Source organism: Orycteropus afer, unplaced genomic scaffold (genome assembly GCF_000298275.1).
Source record: "Orycteropus afer afer isolate SDZICR_OR568_19922 unplaced genomic scaffold, OryAfe1.0 scaffold00612, whole genome shotgun sequence".
Taxonomy (NCBI): domain Eukaryota; kingdom Metazoa; phylum Chordata; class Mammalia; order Tubulidentata; family Orycteropodidae; genus Orycteropus; species Orycteropus afer.
In genome coordinates, this window is record NW_006922199.1 from 1219259 (window position 1) to 1237535 (window position 18277).

At 45.3% G+C, this 18277-nt stretch overlaps 1 protein-coding gene across 1 annotated transcript in view; it reads left to right on the forward strand.

Moving 5' to 3' along the window:
• MYO7B (myosin VIIB) overlaps positions 1 to 18277 on the forward strand; it is a 151072-nt gene that overhangs the window by 38706 nt on the left and 94089 nt on the right. The window contains exons 9-14 of the mRNA XM_042783052.1: positions 2420 to 2496; positions 3648 to 3767; positions 4097 to 4239; positions 6830 to 7040; positions 8155 to 8290; positions 13312 to 13475. Coding sequence (XP_042638986.1) covers positions 2420 to 2496; positions 3648 to 3767; positions 4097 to 4239; positions 6830 to 7040; positions 8155 to 8290; positions 13312 to 13475 — 851 coding nt within the window. The remainder of the gene's footprint in view (positions 1 to 2419; positions 2497 to 3647; positions 3768 to 4096; positions 4240 to 6829; positions 7041 to 8154; positions 8291 to 13311; positions 13476 to 18277) is intronic.

The window sequence follows — 18277 nt, forward strand, 5'->3', positions numbered from 1 at the left end:
GATGAGTCTCTCCTCATCCAGAGCAAAGAAGAATGAAGAAAACCAAAATTCATGGAAACAATTAGCCCTAGCGACTGGTACACCATCTGATCTGCAGCATATATGACTATGAGACCAGAAGAACTAGATGGTGCCCAGCTACCACTGTCATCCACTTGAAGGGGATCTGTGTAGTAGATCCATGATAGAGAGGGAAAACAATGTGGAACAAAACTCAAAATCATTTGGAGAAAAAAAAAAGGGGTGATGGTGGTGGAGACCAGGTTTGCTGGTCTGATAGAGCCTGGTAGAACCACTGAGACTATGGCCCCCCTTCAGGTCTGGAATTGAACCCACACCTGTGGTTTCCAGCCAAACAAAATACAGACAGATGAGTTGAACATTTACCTGAGGTAGATACACTCCTTGGAGAGAACAATCATTGAGAAATGTGCACAGGGAGACAGCTTAGGGGGCAGGAGTCCATGGAGGGATGGACACTGAGAAGAGGTAACTATGGGGAGTAAGTGGGAGGGAAGCTGTTGCCTTGTGGTAAACTGTGGTCAATGTCATGAGACAAAGCATATGTAAACTGCTGTATGGAAAGTGAATTTGCTCTGTAAATCTTCACCCAAATCACAATAATAAAAAAAGAAAGAAACAAAAAGAATAAATTTAGGGTAATTCAAACAAAAAAAGAATGTTTTCTTTAAGTACTGTGCTCTTTTAAAGAATTACCTGTATGTGATTAATTGACAACAGCAACTCAAAAGATCAGATGAGAAATTATTTGCAAAATGTTAATGATGGTGAAATAATTTGGAAAAGGATGTTAAGAAAGATGGTACAATTTGGGAATCTAACCAATGTTGCTGAATTGTACATGTACACATAGTTGAATTGATGTGTGTTTTGTTGTGTTTATTTTCACACACACATACACACACATACATACACAAAAACAAAGAATAAAAAGTCTCCTTTAGGTGCGTTATAGCTAGTATGATTATATAGTTGCTAACAGGAAGGGGACATCAGAACATATGTGAGTAATAAAACATGGTATTGAGGCAATACAGCCAGACACAAAATAATACAAGCAAGTGTATCACATTTACAAGGCAATAACCCACTGCCATTGAGTCAATTCCAATTTATAGTGACCTTTTAGGACAGAGTAGAACAGCCCTATAGGGTTTCCAAGGCTGTAAATCTTTAGGGAAGCAGACTGCCTCATCTTTCTCCTGTGAAGCAGCTAGTGGGTTCAAACCATGAATGTTTTGGTTAATAGTCGTATGCTTTAACCACTGTGCCAATAGCACTCATTTACACAGTAATTAATAGGCAAACTTCAACCAATGATGTTCAGAGATTCATATGTAGGCAATAAAAAGATAAGGAAAAAACAAGGAAAAGAGTTCTATAAGTCTGGAGAGTGGCTACCTCTTAATAGAGAGGAACAAGAGTCATAGCCAGAAAGAGCACATGGAAAACTGCTGAAATCAGTTCCACATTTTCCTTTACTAGTGGTTACACAGGTTCTGTCCTTATCTTTATTCATTATATCATAGTTTTGTTTCATGTACTTATATGTATATCTATATATATGCTTAATTTCATAATTTTAAAACATTTTAAAAAAGAAAACAAAGACAAAACAAAACCCACACACAATCTAGTAGTGCTAAGGTGGAGTTGAATCAAAGAGGGAAAACTTGAAGTAGAGACAACAGGCAGGAGACTATATTGCAAGAGTCCAGGTAAGAAATGCAGGTGGTCCAAACTAAGGTGAAGTAAGTAATGGGATGGAACAAAGGGGCTGACTTGAGAGCAAGCATGGACAGTGCTGATAACAGATTACTTACAGAGGGTTGAAGAATAGGGAGGAAGCAAAGGAGACCTCTATCCAATGCTTCACACAGTGTCCAGAGAGGGGTCCAGCCTACAGTAGGTGCTCAGTTAATGGTTATTTCATTTGATTGGATGAACGAATGCCCAAGTTTCTAGCTTGGACACCTGAGTAGACTGAAGGAGGCCAGTGATTCATCTTCTGCCCTAATGTGCTCTTCACTCCAACCCTAGCATCAGTGTCTGACAGGAATCCCAATCCAGGCTTCTCCCCTCCAAACAATCCCAATTTATTCACACTTCCCTTTCACAGGGACTCTGATATAATCCAGCAGAGAGGGAACTAATTTTTGGCATTAACTCACAGCTAAGGAGTTAATGACTGGTAGTCACCAGGGACATTTTTCCCCTAAAAGGGAGGAGCCTGGGAGAGCCAATGCCACTCACCTCTGCTCACAAATCCCATGGCCAGTCTCTGGTGAGTGGCCAGGGACACTTGTCTCAGGTGCTATGGATCTGCATCACAAAAGGACCTCTTTCTCCCATCACTGCAGGCCACTTTGGCACTCAGGGTTACTGTTTCTGTCTATAGCTTCAGTCTTCAAGAACTTGGATTCCTCAGATGTGAAGGAGACACCCACCTTTCCCATCGTGATGAAGTTGCTGGAGGTAACTGAGTTTGTTGCATCTGCTAGCTTCCATCTCTGTGAGGGCCCTAGGAACCAAGGCCAACAGACCCTCCTGCTACTTTTCAGGCCCCCACTCCTGCCTCATTCCTCTCTCCCATGTTATAAGCCACACCCTTCCCTTCTGCACATTGCAGGTCCCTGGGATGGAGTCAGGGTGGGGACAGTGTGAGCCAATCATAACAAAGTCATGAAATAGCCAGTTAGGCTTTGGCCCACTTCCTTTTCCTGTCCTATGTTTCCTCTGCTTCTCAGTGGCCCTACACCCCACTCCTAACTCTCCATCCAGTCAGTCGCTAGCCTTTCCTCATCCTGGCATCTAACCCAATGCCCTGTGCTCTGGACCTCCCATCAATGTGCTCCTGTCCTACATCTCCAACCCAAGGCTTCTTCTTGAGCTGTGTTCCTCTAGAGTGTGCTGATGAGATTTTGGTCAATGTTACTGCCTCTATGTTATGACAGAGACCATGGAGCCTGGAAGCATAGGAAATGTGGCAGGTACTAGGCAGAACACTGTAGTGTCCTTACATCGTAACATACATTACAGTTCTGGTGGGATGTTAATATGAGAAAGAAACAATTTCATAAAAGCAATTGGAGTACACACTTTTGCTTCACTTGATTCAGGGATTCTTAGAAGCCTTGGGTTTAGCTGGCTTGGTCTTCCCTGGTGGTGGCAAAGGACTGGCCCATCTAGACTTCCTTTGTCCCCATAGATCATCAGCCTCCAGGCGGAGTGGCTTTCTTTAGGGCAGACCCACATGTCAATGCTATAGCCCCAGAGCTCACCTTGCCCTTCCATGAGCAGGGCTCCCTTCTTACAGCCAGCTATCCAGAGTAAATGTTTCCTCAGACCCATCTGGTGGTGCCAGCCCCTACCCAAGCCCCAGGAGACTAGCCTAGTATGTTCAGGGCCCCCACCCAGCTTGTGCATCTCTCCTTACACCTGGGACTAGCCCCTACCAGGACCTTGATGTTGAGCCCATCTGAGTCCTAGGCCTGGCTACAGGCCAACTCTCCTTCTCACAGTCTTGGATCCAAACTGGGAATAAGACAGTACAGAAGCAGGTAAGAATCCTGGCCCAGACCCCGACCCTGCGAGGTGTGGTGCCAGCCAACTGTCTGTGTCCTCAGGTGCAGCACCAGGCACTCCAGGACTGCCTGACCAAGAATTCTATCATCATCCGTGGGGAGTTTGTCACTAGACCCCTGAACATCACCCAGGCTGCAGATCGGAGGGATGCATTTGTCAAGGTACAGTATCCTTTGTTTGACCCTTCCCTATGGATCTGTCTATTGGACATGACCTGTGCCCCCTGTCCTTGGTAGAGTGCAGGAAAGAACACAGGCTGTGGAAGCAGAAATGCCTGGAAAGTCTCAACTCTGCCCATCATTAGGCTAGAGATTGTGGCCTTCCCAGCTCCTGGGCCCTCACGTTCTTACCTTTAAAACAGGGATAATACTCCTCAGCAGGCTCCATGGGGTCAGGTCTGCCTGCAACATATTCAGGTAAGCTTGAAGACATTGGCATCCCTCCTGCTTCTGTGCCTCAAAGCCTACATTGCTCTTCCCCCATCCCCCAGGGCATCTATGGGCACCTCTTCCTGTGGGTCGTCAGGAAGATCAATGCTGCCATCTTCACTCCACCTTCCCAGGACCCCAAACATGTGCGAAGAGCTATTGGCCTCCTGGACATATTTGGCTTTGAAAATTTCCAGAGCAACAGGTATGAAGGTTTCTGTTCACCTGCTTTCAGGAAATTGGAGACAAATCCAAGCCCCTCTCTGAAGGGCAAACTGGAAGGTAACCATTCTGTCTTACTGGTCTGACAACAGGGCCACTCACTTCTGCTCACAAACCCCAGGACCAGTCTCTGGTGAGTGACCAGAGTCTTTCTGCTGGGAGATGGCATGTGTTCACTCCCCACCCCCCACCCCCATCCAGTATGTCCAACACTTCTGGAGAAACCATATGGCTGAAAGCCCTCCCAGAGAGTGAGGCTGAGGTCCCGGCATTTGTCTCCCTTCTTTGAGCCATTTTCTCTCTCTATGAGCTAGAGTGTATTATCACATGAGATTATGGTGAAAATGGAAATATAAAAATATTGATCTACTTGAATCTTTGGATGAGATAGTATAATGAATAACAGAGAAAATCTAGGGACATTTGTGGATCATTGCTAACTTTTTAGTTTGGAGAGGGTAAATTGACTCAACAGCAATGGTGTGCATGTGTGTGCTCGTGTGTGTGTGTGTGTGTGTGTGTGTGTGTGAGAGAGAGAGAGAGAGAGAGAAAGAGAGGGAGAGGTGAGGACAGACCCTTCTTTCCCAGTGTTTTACTGTCCCTATACTCCAAATTGGAGGCTGAAAAACTGTAACCAGGAGGCAGGTCAGAAAATTGATACCTAGTTGTGACTGTGAGGGAGAAAGGGGGTAGATAAGTACAGTGAGAAAGGAGCCTGGGAGTAGAGCTGAACAAGGGCAGGTGATGCTGATGGCCTTTATCGAATGGCAGGAGGTGGTCAGAGAATGAGAAAAATGAGCATCTGTGGGACAAATAAGGAAGATGCATCCTGGATACAATCTACTTTATCTGGGTGAACCTGGTCCATTTAAAGCGCTTCATGGGACAGAACCTGGGACACTAGTTCTAAGAAACAGAGGCCTCTTGGCATTGTCTGAGGAGCCAAGGGGCTGCCTGACCATGACATGCCCTATCCAAGGCCTTGTCACCAAGTGAAGCTTGTCCTGGAAGTGATTTTAAATGAAAGCCCCCTGAATGGGCCAGGATTGCCAAACCACAGCCATTCCAAATACAAGCACACTGGGATTTTGACCCCCCTGGTTCCAGGGAAGAGTTTACTCACTGGAAGTCAGATGGGAGGGAACAGGGTTGGCAGGACTAAACCTGATGCTATGGGGAGTCCTAAGGCAGAGCAACTCCAGTGTAATTCAGATCCTTGGTTCTTGGCTATGGGAGGGCAGGGGAGTAGTTAAGTACAACTCTGAGTACTTGGTGGTTGGTAAGTGGTGGCTCTGTCCATAGGTCTGTCCATAGATGGTCACAGTCACTAGCCATCAGTAGCCACCACTGGGGTTTGTGACAGGGCTGCAAGCTGGGGGCCTGGTAAGGTGGAGTGCTTTGAGGGTTGCCAAACCCCTCATTAGTCATGTCTTCTCTGGGCACAGGCAGGTGTGGGTAAGCATGCTGGACATCTTTCTAAACTCTCAGGGAAAAAGTGGTTGAAGCAGCAGTCTCAGGTATGATACAGACTATGGTTTTGCATAAATGGGGGACTCATCATCCTGAGAAATTGTTGTCCAAGTAAGACCCAAGGAGAAGCAGAAGTGAGCCAGGTAATGAAGAAAACAAGGAGGAAGGCACCAACTATGCGAAGACTCAGAGGTATGAAGTGGTAGAGAGTGGCCACAGGCAGGTCTGCAGAGGTAGGCAGGACCTCACCTCAGGCTTTCTATGGGTAGTCATTATTTGACTATAAAGAACAGGAAGCCCCAGAAAGATTTAAGCAGCAGAATGGCCTAATAGAATTTGCATTTCAGAAATCTTCTTCTAATGCCCCTGGGAAGAATAATTTGAGAGGTGAGGCTGGAAACAGGAGAGCTATTAGGAGGCCAATGTTGTTCTTGGTGAACAGTGAAGGTGGCTTGGACTAAGGTCATGGTAGTGGGGTTCAAATAATTTAATAGGTTACAGTGGTCTCCTGGAGATAGCATGGGTGAGATTTTGGCAATTGAATCAGGGAGGGTATGACACACTTGACTCCTTGGTTTCTGACTTGAGGAGGAGATGATAGGTAGAGGTACCATTTCCAAAGGTGGAGAACCCAGGAAGAAGACCAAATTGGAGGATTAGTGGGGTGGCTTGGGTAAGGCATAAATCTGCTCAATGCAGAGGGGCTAAGCTCAGTAGCAGTCCCACTAGTCAATACTGGACTTCAGAAACTCATATCAATACCAAGGACATGGGTTAGGACTGCCTGTGTACTCTCAGTCCCTACAAGGACTGTCCTGGTGCCAGGATAGGCAGGCTGGGCAGAGTATGTCAAAGGCAGGAACTTGATGATAGTTTCTCATTTCTCTACCTGTTTGCAGGTGATGGTGATAGTGGCAGAGAGAAAGGGAGATTGTGGGGAGTAGTGTGTGTGTAGGATCTCCATGTGCACAGGGATGTGCCTTCATGAATACGTATGTGTGTGGCTGTATGCAGATGGCTAGTGACCTCATGCTTCCCATCAACTGCAGCAGGGATGCAGCTAACCCTACCCCACCCCTGGGTGGGTGGCATTGCCTCTACAGCTTTGAGCAATTCTGCATCAACTTTGCCAATGAACACCTACAACAGTTCTTTGTCCAGCATGTCTTCACCATGGAACAGGAGGAGTACCGCATGGAGAACATTGCCTGGGACTACATTTACTACACCAACAACCAGCACACCCTGGATCTGCTGGCTTTCAAGCCCATGAGCATCATCTCCCTCTTGGATGAAGAGAGCCGCTTCCCACAGGTGTGTTCTGGGCTGTCAACCCTTGAATAATGACCCATGCCCACTGATCTCTTCATTGCTATGAAACTCCACTGGGGTGGCCCATTTGCGCCTGGGTTGCTAATACCTTTGCCAGGAATTAGCAGACCAGCCCAGTCCAACTAGACCTTCCTCTCCTTCTGGGCCTGCCACAGGCCTGCCTCCCCAGAAACCCTTCCTGACTCATGCTTGCTCCCACTCCCCAGCATAAAGACCATGCCCCTCTATGAAGTTCTACGATTAGAAACGTCTCAGTCTGGTACTTGACTATTTAGGTTCAAGAGCAGTCCCCTAGAGAAGGCTTGTTAAACACCATGGGGCCAAGGGCTACAGAGAGTGCAAGGGAAGGAAGCACTTTCATCCTCCACCTTCCAGCTCCTGTTCACCCATGAGGAGCTGAAGCTCCCAAACAGTGGTGTTACTAAGGGTGGTATCACCTGATGCAGTAACTCATGTTTTCACCACACCCTTCTGCCCTGGGTGGAGCTGGTCTTCGAGGAGCAGGAGAGGGGTGCAGGTGGAGTGGGGGTGGGGGGTGGGAGATGGCAGCCACGCCCTGTGCCCTTTAGGGAGTGGTGGTGGGGAAGTGGACATGTTACCACACTGGGTGATGTGACACCATTGCCTCGGCAGCCCCTCCTCTTACAGCACTGGCTGGCCCACTGCTGCCCCCTCCTTGAAGCCTGGGATCATTTTGGGGTTATCTCTTCTGACAGTGTCAAGGGATGTTGCACACACACACACACACATGAATCCTCCTAGTGATGCTACTGCTCCCAAAAGCAGTCACTGAGACTTCTGAGTACAGGGAAAGAACCAGCTAGGGCCAAGGTTGCTGGACAATTGTAGGGAAGGATAAGGCAGAAAGAGCCAGCAATGGAGGTCAGAAGACCTGGTGTACCCTACTCCCAGCTCTGCTGCAAGAAGTCACAGACCCTTGGGTGTAAGTTTGCTGTCTGTAGAGAGGCCCTAGATAATTCAGAGTCTAGGTTGTTGTAGCCCCAAAAGGAAGTTCCTGAGCCCTGTGGTGGAGCCCTCTGACCTTCCTATGCTGCATTCTGGGACATCAGCCCTTAGGGTGTCTGGGTTCTTCCAGGGGACAGACATCACCATGCTGCAAAAATTGAAGAGTGTCCATGCACACAACAAGGCCTTCCTGCAACCCAAGAACATCCATGATGTCCGATTTGGCATTGCACATTTTGCTGGAGAGGTGTATTACAAGACAGAGGGTGAGTACAGCTCTTTCCACCAAATCTGTCCCTGTTGAAGGTGGCCAGGACAAGGAAGCTAGGAAACTAGGTTATCTTTCAGATCTAGCAATAGAACCAAAGGACGATTAGAATGGCTTTTATTGGAGAAAAGGGGTGGAATGGCCTATGCCGAGTTTTTTTGTTTTTTGTTTTTGGGTGGGGGGGTGGGGGGAATAACAGTTTTATTGAGACATAATTAGTATAACATGCAGATGACTAATTTAAAGTGTGCATTCGATGGTTTTTACTACATTAACAGAACTCTGCAACCACCAACACTATTAGTTTTAGAACATTTTCATCGCTCCAAAAAGAAACCTTGTGCCCATTAACTGTAACTTCCCATTTCCTTCAACTTGCCCTAGCCCTAAGCAACCACCAATCTACTTTCTGGTTCTATGAATTTGCCTGTTCTTCATGTTTTATATAAATGTAATCATACAGTATATGATCCTTTGTGCCTGGCTTCTTTCATGTAGCATGGTGTTTTCAAAGTTCATCCATGTTGTTGTTGTTATGTGCCATTGAGTCGGACCCCACTCATAGCAACCCCTCCTTGGCTTTCCTGGGCGGTATCACTATGGAAGTAGATTGTCCTTCCTTCTGGGGAGTGGCTGATGGGTTTGAACCAGAGCAGGTATCAATATTTGTTCCTTTATATTGCAGTAAAATATCCTATTGTATACTATACCACATATTGTTTATCCACACATATGTTGGTGGACATTTATGTTATTTCCAGTTTCTGCTTATTATGAAAAATGCCATCATGAAACATTCATAAGCAAGTTTTTGTGGAGACATATGTTTTCATTTATCTTGGCTATAGCATAGTGGCTAAAGCACTTGACGGCTAACCAGAAGGCTGGCCGTTCAAACCCACCAGCCACTCCTCGGAAGGAAGGTTGGGCAATCCTACTTCTGTAGCGATACTACCTCGGAAACCCAAGGAGGGGTCGCTATGAGTTGGGGCCGACTCGACGGCACATAACAACAACAACAACAACATATACATAGAAGAGGAATGGCTGAGTTGTATCATAATTCTAGCATTAACTTTATGAGGAACTGACAAGCTATTTCAAAGTCTGATCCCAACCCTCGGTTCCAAAGTGTCTCAATCACTTTACATTCCCACCAATAATTTCTCCAAATCCTAATGAACAGTTATTTATTTTTTTTTAAAAAATTACAGCCATCCTAGAAGGTGTGAGTTAGAATGTCATCATGGTTTTGATTAGCACTCTGGTGGAGTAGTGCCTAAGGCATTTGACTGCTAACCAGAAGGCTGGTGGTTCAAACACCAATCACCCCTCAGAAGGAAGATTAGGCAATATCCTTCCATAGAAATATCACCTCGGAAACCAAAGGAGAGGTCCTTATGAGTTGGGATCAACTCAAAGGTAGTGAGTTTGGTTTTTTTTTTTTTTATGACTAATGATGTTGAGCATATTTTATGTGTTTATTGCCGATTTGTATATCTTCCTTGGAGAAATATTTATTCAAATCTTTTGCCCATGTTTTATTTGTGTTGTCTTTTAATATTGACTTGTAGGAGTTCTTTATATGTTCTGGATAAAAGTCCCTTATCAGATATAAGATTTGAAAATATTTTCTTCCATTCTGTAAATGATCATTTCACTGTCTTAATACTGACTTTTGAAGCACAAAAATTTTTAATTTTTATGAAGTCCAATATATCTATTTTTTTTCTTTTATTGCATGTGCTTTTGATGTCATTACTGAGAATCCTCTGCCAAATCCAAGGTCATGAAGATTGACCACTATGTTTTCTTCTAAGAATTTTGTCATGTGGCTCTTATATTTGGGTCTTTGTTCCATTTTGAGTTAATTTTATGTATTGTGTAAAGTCAGGTCAGACATAATTTTGGCTGGATAAATAAATCCTGGGGATTGTCAACCTATTGGGTGTGATTAGAAAAATGAGAAAGTAGGGTGGTCAGTGTGTAACTATGGTCAGGAAAACAGGGAAGTCAGAGCACCACTACCTGTGGCTTATGGGGAGACATGAAAACAGCTCTGTCTGATTAAGCAGAGAGATGAAATTGGGGTCCCTGTACACTTTTCAGTTGGAGAAATAAAGTAGCAGGAAAGTCTGGCATTTTTCTGTAGTAGAGGTGAGATGATGGCAGGTCAGGGAGTCGTGTCTGTTCGGCAAATGAGGAGGTGGGTAACTCCTTCACAGTCCCCATCCCTGCCAGATCATGGCTTTGGAGGCTTTGAAGAGGCCAGAGTCCCAGTCAACCTCCAGGATCCCAAAACACAGAAGAGAAACTGAGCACACTCCTCAACTTCCATATGCAATTTAAGATGACACTTTATTTTGTGTAGTGACACAAACTGAAATATATGCTGGCACTGAGGTAGCTTCTTTCTAGATTTTTGGATGTAAAATTCTGGAAATGATCATTAAAGCTGAACCTTCTGATTTTTATTTTTGGTAATTGCTGTATTCATTTCCTAGGGCTGCTGTAATATAAAATGGGGGGCTTATAAAGACAAAAATATATTGTCTTAAGGTTCTGGAAGCTATAAGTCTGAATTCAGGGTGTCAGTAGGATTATCATCTATCCAAAAGCTCTAGGAGTAGGATCTTTCTTATCTCTCAGCTTTTGGTAACCCCAGGCATTCCTTGGCTTTTAGATGTATCCTTCTATCTATCTCTCTGTGTCTCTTCTTCTCTTTTATAAGAACACCACTCAGATTGGTCCTGGCCCATGACCTCATGTTAATTTAGCTGATAACATTTCAAAGGTACCAGGGATTAGGGCTTGAATATATCTTTTTGTGGACACAATTCAACCCATTACACCTGCTTTGTTGATGAGCTATGCTCCACTTGCTCTGACTATTGATCCTAGGAATGTCTCAACCCTCCCCCATCTCTCTCTCCCTCTGAAAGCATTTGAGAAACTCTCCTGATCCAGGGAGAGGAGGCTCTGCCTAAGCCTCAGAGAGGCACTAGGCATCACTCCATCATTTGCCCACCATCCCTATCCAGAAGGCAGTTTTCCTTAGCAAACAGTGGAAAGAAATGAGTGTGCCACTCTCCTCTCATGATAACCCTTGGGAGCAACCCTTCAGCTTCTCATTGCACACCCATTCCCCATCACTTTCAGCCCCGTAAGGGCTGTGTGACTCCCCTTGGAGCACTATATGCAGTTCCTTCACCTAGCCACTCCTAGCAGGCAGAGACAAAAAAAACAGGCTTCCCTCTCCAACTCCCACCCTTGACTCAAACTCCCCGTGCGCTATACCAGGACATGCAAGTGTGCACAGAGCGTTCGTTGTACTGAAGGGTACCATTTGTCATCAAGTCCACCCTGACTCATGGTAACCCCATGTGTGTCAGAGTAAAACTATGCTCCATGAGGTTTTCAAAGTTTGACTTTTGGAAATAGATTTCCAGGCCTTTTTTTCTGAGGCATCTTTGGTTTGATTCAAATCCCCAACTTTTAAGTTAACAGCCAAGCATGTTAACTGGTTGCACCACCCAGGGTCTCTTCATAGGCCAAAACCCCCCAAAAAACCAAACGCACTGCTGTCAAGTTGGATCCAACTCATAGTGTCTGCCCCTGTTTGGGTTTCTGAGGCAGTATTCCTATGGAAGTAGATTGCCCAACCTTCCTTCCAAGGAGTGGCTGGTGGGCTTGAACCACCAGCCTTCTGGTCAGCAGGCAAATGCCTTAGGCACTACGCCACCAGAGCTCCTTCAGAGAGCCAAGTGGTGTTTAATTTCTTCCTCCTTCTATTCAGGCACTTAGGAAGAGGAAAGTAGGCACAAGACCTTTCTTGTTACCATGGGAGCCTTTAAAGTGGTCCTTTCTGCATAGATTTGCCCACTCCTCAGCCAAGGGCCATCTGGAGGAGGGCACACAGAATCCCCCAGAGACCCTGCTGGGGGTGAGGTGAGGGCATGAGGGCTATGCCTCCCTGTCTAGTCTGGAGATAGCACCAGGCTGCCAGATTCCAGGAGCAAGCCACACAGGGATTATGGCACAAGGAGAGGGATAAAACTTCATGCTCTTGTCTCCTTTCTTTTCTTAGCAATGACATTGCCATAAAACCTAGATTGCCTCTTGAATAAACACATCATCTGCTGTGTCAATAGTCACTTCTTGACTGTATCTGGTAGTGATGGGGATGACTGGGACTGAGCAAATGTTTAGGGTGGACTTACTCCCCTCCATATATCCTCTGGGCCTGAATGGCCACAATCCTTGCACTCAGAGAGTGCTCTGTCTGGTGAAGGGGGTGGACAACCAATGAAACCATCATTGAAGTGAGTGGGAAAGGCAAGCCTGGAGATGTCTTGGGGTGACATCTTTCCTCCCCTGCAGCTTCTGTGTAGCTTCCTGGGATAGGGCACAGGAGCCTGGTCTGGAGGAGTTGGCCCACATAGATGAGGGAGAAAAGGGCAGGGGACTAACTTAGGTCAAAGTCTAGAGGTGTGGGGAAGCAAGACCTTATGTGGAGTGATTTGGTGTGGATAGAGTGCAGAAAGTGGAACCTGGAGGAGGGCAGAGTGGAGGATACCAGCACAAAAATGTAGATTCTGGTAGTGAGGATTAAAGAAAGAATGTTAAGCAGGGGGGTGACATGGCAACATAGCAACATAGGGGGTAAGAAAGGTCCATCTGGCAATGGCATAGAATGGGAGGGACAGAGAGGCTGGAAGTAGAGGATGTTAGGCAGCTATTAGAGTAATTCAGGGAAAATGAATGACAGCAACTTGGCCAAGGGAAGTTATAGTGATCTGGAGAGTTGGGGCAGATTTAGGGATGTACAGATGGTAGAGCTGAGATATGCTGCTGGGTGGAAGTGGTAGGTGAAGTGACTGGTGGATTCTTGTGGGACCCTCTATGTGTGAAGCTCCTGAGGGGCACCCTGCCTGATATAACCTACTCCCCTTTTCCCTAGGAGACCAGGGAAGGGTGATGGCTGAGTTGAGTGGGTGTGGGGCTCTGCTTTTCCCCCAGGCTTCCTGGAGAAGAATCGAGATGTGTTGAGCACAGATATCCTTACCCTGGTCCACTCCTCCAAAAACAAGTTCCTGAAGGAGATCTTCAAGCTGGAGACTACAGAGACCAAGCTAGGCCATGGGACCATCCGTCAGGCCAAGGACAGGGGTCAGCTCTTTAAGGTATGCTCCTTTCCAGCTGCCTCCTTGGTCTCTCACCCCTGGGGCCACAGGGTCAGACAGACGTGTCTGAGAAAGACTCGTTCCCTGAAGTCTTAATTTCTGGGTTAGGGCAAGAGGAGAACGGAAACAGAGGAGAGGTATTGTTGTTACTACATGGGCAACTGCAAAGGCATTGGGACATGAATGTGCCTGTTTCTGAGTTTGTAGTGTATCTTGTGAAGGCATGTCTTCTTTTATTAATATTATTTGATTTACATTTGTGTGTTGGTGTGTGTGGACTGTATGTGGTTGTATGTACATGTGAAGGTTTGGTGTGAGTGTGAGTGGGGTAAGTGTGTGTGAATGTGTTATGTTTAAGTGTGTGAGAGTGTTATGAGTGTGTGTGTGAAAATGTATGTAAGCACATGAATGTATGTCTGAGTGTTGAGTGTGAATGTGTATGAGTGAGCATGTGTGTGAGTGAGTGAATGAGTGAGTGTATGTGTGTGTGGTGCACTAGAAGTGTGATGGCCAGAGAAGTGGAAAGCCATCCATGGTGTTCCTCAGGGCAGCCTAGGATTTCCTGCCATTCCCTCAGCCCTTACCAGGAACTATACCCACAAAGCCAGTGAATCATATGATGAGAAACCCCCACCCCTGGACAAGGAGTGGGGCCAGGCAAAGTGGCTCAGGAGTTGTGAAGCAGGTGAGGACTTCCTCTCTGTTCAATCAATGCCTTCAGCACATGCCACAATGTTATCTCTCCTCTCTCCACCTCTGTGGGAGTGCCAAGGGCCTTGTTGCTCTGCCCATAGCACAGCAACACAGAGAGCAGGACTCACGGAGCCATCACGAGGCTTTGGGCTGGGCAGGAAGGGCTCAGATTTGGAACAAGGAAGAGCAGATTAGACTCTATATCCCAGAGAGCCAGATGGGCTCACACACAAGCAGCCTGGCTCCTTTTCCTGGCCCTTCAGGGCTTCACATGAGTCCTGGAATTGTTCAGGGACCATGGGTTCACAGCAGGTAATGGAAGGAAGTCCTGGATAAATGAGTTTTAAAAAGAAATAAAATTACACAGATCTCTGTACCTGGGGCATCTCAGGCCTCGAAAGTGTGAGCTTATTGTGAATCTCCAAAGACCATCTTTCACTGACTGTGATGCCAGCGATTATAAACGTACCATTCTTACACTACCACATGGGAAAAATACTGCCCGCTGTTATTCTAAGTGCAGCGATGGCATCCTGTCCTCAGCAGGGTTAAGACATGAAGATCTGACTCAGGGTTAATACAACTTGGCCATATATACCTCTGGCCAGGCACATCTGACCTGGGAAAGGCTTGATCAAGGAGCATTTTTTTCTTTTTCTCTTTTTATTGTGATTTGGGTGAAAGTTTACAGAGCACATTAGTTTTGCATTCAACAGTTTTGTTCTACACCTTTTGTTTTGCGACATCAATTGTTGTTGTTGTTGTTGTTAAGTGCCGTCGAGTCGTTTCCGACTCATAGCGACCCCATGCACAGCAGAACGAAACACTGCCCGATCCCGCACCAGCCCCACAATACCTGCTATACTCGAGCCCATCATTGCAGCCACTGTATCAATCCATCTCGTTGAAGGCCTCCCCCTCTTTCGTCGACCCTCCACCCTACCAAGCATGACATCCTTCTCCAGGGAATGGTCCCTTCTGACAACATGACCAAAATAGGTGAGACGAAGTCTGGCCATTCTTGCTTCCAAGGAGCATTCTGGCTGCATTTCCTCCAGGACAGATCTGTTAGTTCTTTTAGCAGTCCATGGTACTTTCAGCATTCTCCGCCAGCACCACAACTCAAAAGCATCAACTCTTCTTCGGTCTTCCCTATTCATTGTCCAGCTCTCACATGCATACAAGGCGATTGGAAATATCATGGCTTGTGTCAGCCGCACCTTAGTCCTCAAGGAGATATCCTTGCTCCTCAGCACTTGAAACAGTTCCTTCGCAGTTGACTTTCCCAATGCTACACGTCGTCTAATGTCCTGACTGCTGCTTCCGTAGGCATCGATTGTAGAACCAAGCAATGTGAATTCCTTGACAACCTCAATCTTCTCTCCATTGATTGTGATGCTGCTCATTGGTCCAGTTGTGAGGATTTTTGTTTTCTTTATGTTGAGATGTAATCCATACTGCAGACTGTATTCTTCAACCTTCATCAGTAGGTGCCTTAAGTCATCCTCACTTTCAGCAAGCAAAGTTGTATCGTCTGCATATCTCAGGTTGTTAATGATTCTTCCTCCAATCGTGATACCACGTTTTTCTTCATATAGTCCAGCTTCTCGGATTATTTGCTCAGCATATAGATTGAATAAGTGTGGAGAAAGAATACAACCCTGACACACTCCCTTCTTGATTTTAAACCATGTAGTGTCCCCTTGTTCTGTTCAAACGACAGCCTCCTGGTCAAGGTACAGATTCCTCATGAGTACAATCAAGTGCTCAGGGATTCCCATTCTTCTTAATGTTATCCATAATTTGTCATGATTACTCACTGATCTGCACTGACATCAATTGTAATCCCTACAATATAACAGCACTCTTCCTACTTACTCCTTGTCCTTTCCTATCTCTTCCTGCCTTCTGAGCTTTATCCCCAGGTAAATGCTGCCCTTTTGATCTCGTATGGTTGATTGTTCTAATAACACCTTCCTGGTGTTACTGTTCATTTTATAGGCCTGTTTATAATTTTGTTGAAAGTTGAGCCATGGGGGTGAGTTCAGTTCCAGGCTTGAAGGGTAATGAATGGCCATAGTCTTAGGGGTTCCACCAGTCTCTATCAGACAAGTTAGCCTGGTCTTTTTTTTTTTTTTTTTATGATTTTAAGGTATGTTACACAATATTCTCCCATTTCCTATAATAGGACTGCCTATTATGATCTCTTTCAGAAAAACAGGCAGTGGTATCCAAGCACCGTCTAGTTCTTGTGGTCTCAGGGTTGTAGATGCTGGGGTTCATGTGGTCCATTTGTCCTTTGGACTAATTTTTTCCATGTGTTTTTTATTTTTTTCACTCTTCTTTGCTCCGGATGGGAAGAGGTAAATAATTGTACTTAAGATGGCCACTCAACAAGCTTATAAGACCCCAGTCACCACTCATAAAAGTAGGGTGTAGAACATTACCTGTGGACTATGTTGTGCCAGTTGACCATTATGGTTCTGAGCCCCCAGGCCCAGCAATGAATTCCCTCAAGGTACTTGGATATGGCTAAGAAGTTTTCATAACTTTGCCCCCTGAATGCTCTACCATATTCATAGATATATCTGTAGCACATTTAAATATATATGTAGAAATGTCCTACATATATTTATAGGTGTAACCTTATTCACCTTCCCACCCTGTTCAGCTTGAGTGTCTATCTATGTATCCATTCATAAATTATTGTTACATACAGCAAAGGCAACAGAAGAACATCCCCCCCCCCCATAACTTTGTATTGTGATTTGGGTGAAAATTTACAGAGTGAATTGATTTTCCATTCAACAGTTCATACAACTTTTGTTGTATGACATTGCTTGCAATCCCCACAATGTAACAGTAACAGCACTTTTCCCACTTCCTCCCTGTGGTTACCATTTCCCTTTGTCGTTCTTTCCTATCCATTCCTGACTTCTGAGCTTTATCCCTAGGCAAGTGCTAACCCTTTTGATCTCTTATGGTTGATTGTTCTGAGGAGTACATACCTCTCTGGTGTTTACCTCATAGGCCTGGCTATTATTTGGCTGAAAGTTGAGCCATAGAGTGAGTTCAGTTCCAGATCTGAAGGTGACAAAGGGCTGTAGTCTCAGGGGTTCCAAACCAGTAAAAAAAAAAAAAAAAAATTCACTGCTGTTGAGTTGATTTGACTCATAGTGACCCCTCCTTGGGTTTCCAAGGCAGTATCTCTACAGAAGTAGATTGCCCGATCTTCCTTGTGCCAGCCTCATGCCTGGTTTGCAGTCATATGCCTTGGTTTGCAGTCATATGCCTTAGGTAGTATGTCACCAGAGTGCCCATCAGCCAGTAAGCCTAGTCTTTTTTTATGATTTTGAATTTTGTTCTACATTTTTCTCCCCCTCTACCCAGGATCTCCTATTATGATCCCTTTCAGAGAGGTCCACGATGGCAGCTGGACACTCTCAACTTTTCTGCTCTCAGGGTTGTAGAAGCTAAGGTTCACATGGTCCACTAGTCCCTTGGACTAATTGTTTCCATGCATCTTTGATTTTCTTCACTCTTTGCAAATGAGCATTTCTTGAGATCAGAAACTCATGCTGTTCCAGGCTAATGGCTAGGGCTTTTTCTTTTTCTTCTTCCTTTTTTTTTTTTTTAACTCTTGCATCCATAATTTTGATACATTTATTTTAAAACTATGTACATGTATTGGTGTTGGTGACTGCTGTTGAATCAAATCCAATTCATGGAGACCCCATGCGTGCAGAATAGAACTGCCTCATAGGGTTTTCATGGCTGTGACCTTTCAGAAGCAGATTGACTAGCCTGTCCTCCAAAGTGCCTGTGGGTGAACAGGAACTACTAACCTTTTGGTTAGTCATCAAGAAGTTAACCATTTATCCTGTACCTAGAAAACCCAAGAGACTCAGTCAAAAACCTACTGGAACTAATTGAGAGATGTAGCATCATGGCAGGACGTAAGATCAACAACATCCAAAAATAAGTTGGATTCCTCTACATCAGCAAAGAGATTGGTGAAAAAGAAATAAGGAAATCAATACTGTTCTCAATAGCTACCAAAAAAATAAAATACTTGGGAATAAATCTTACCAGGAACACAAAAGACCTCT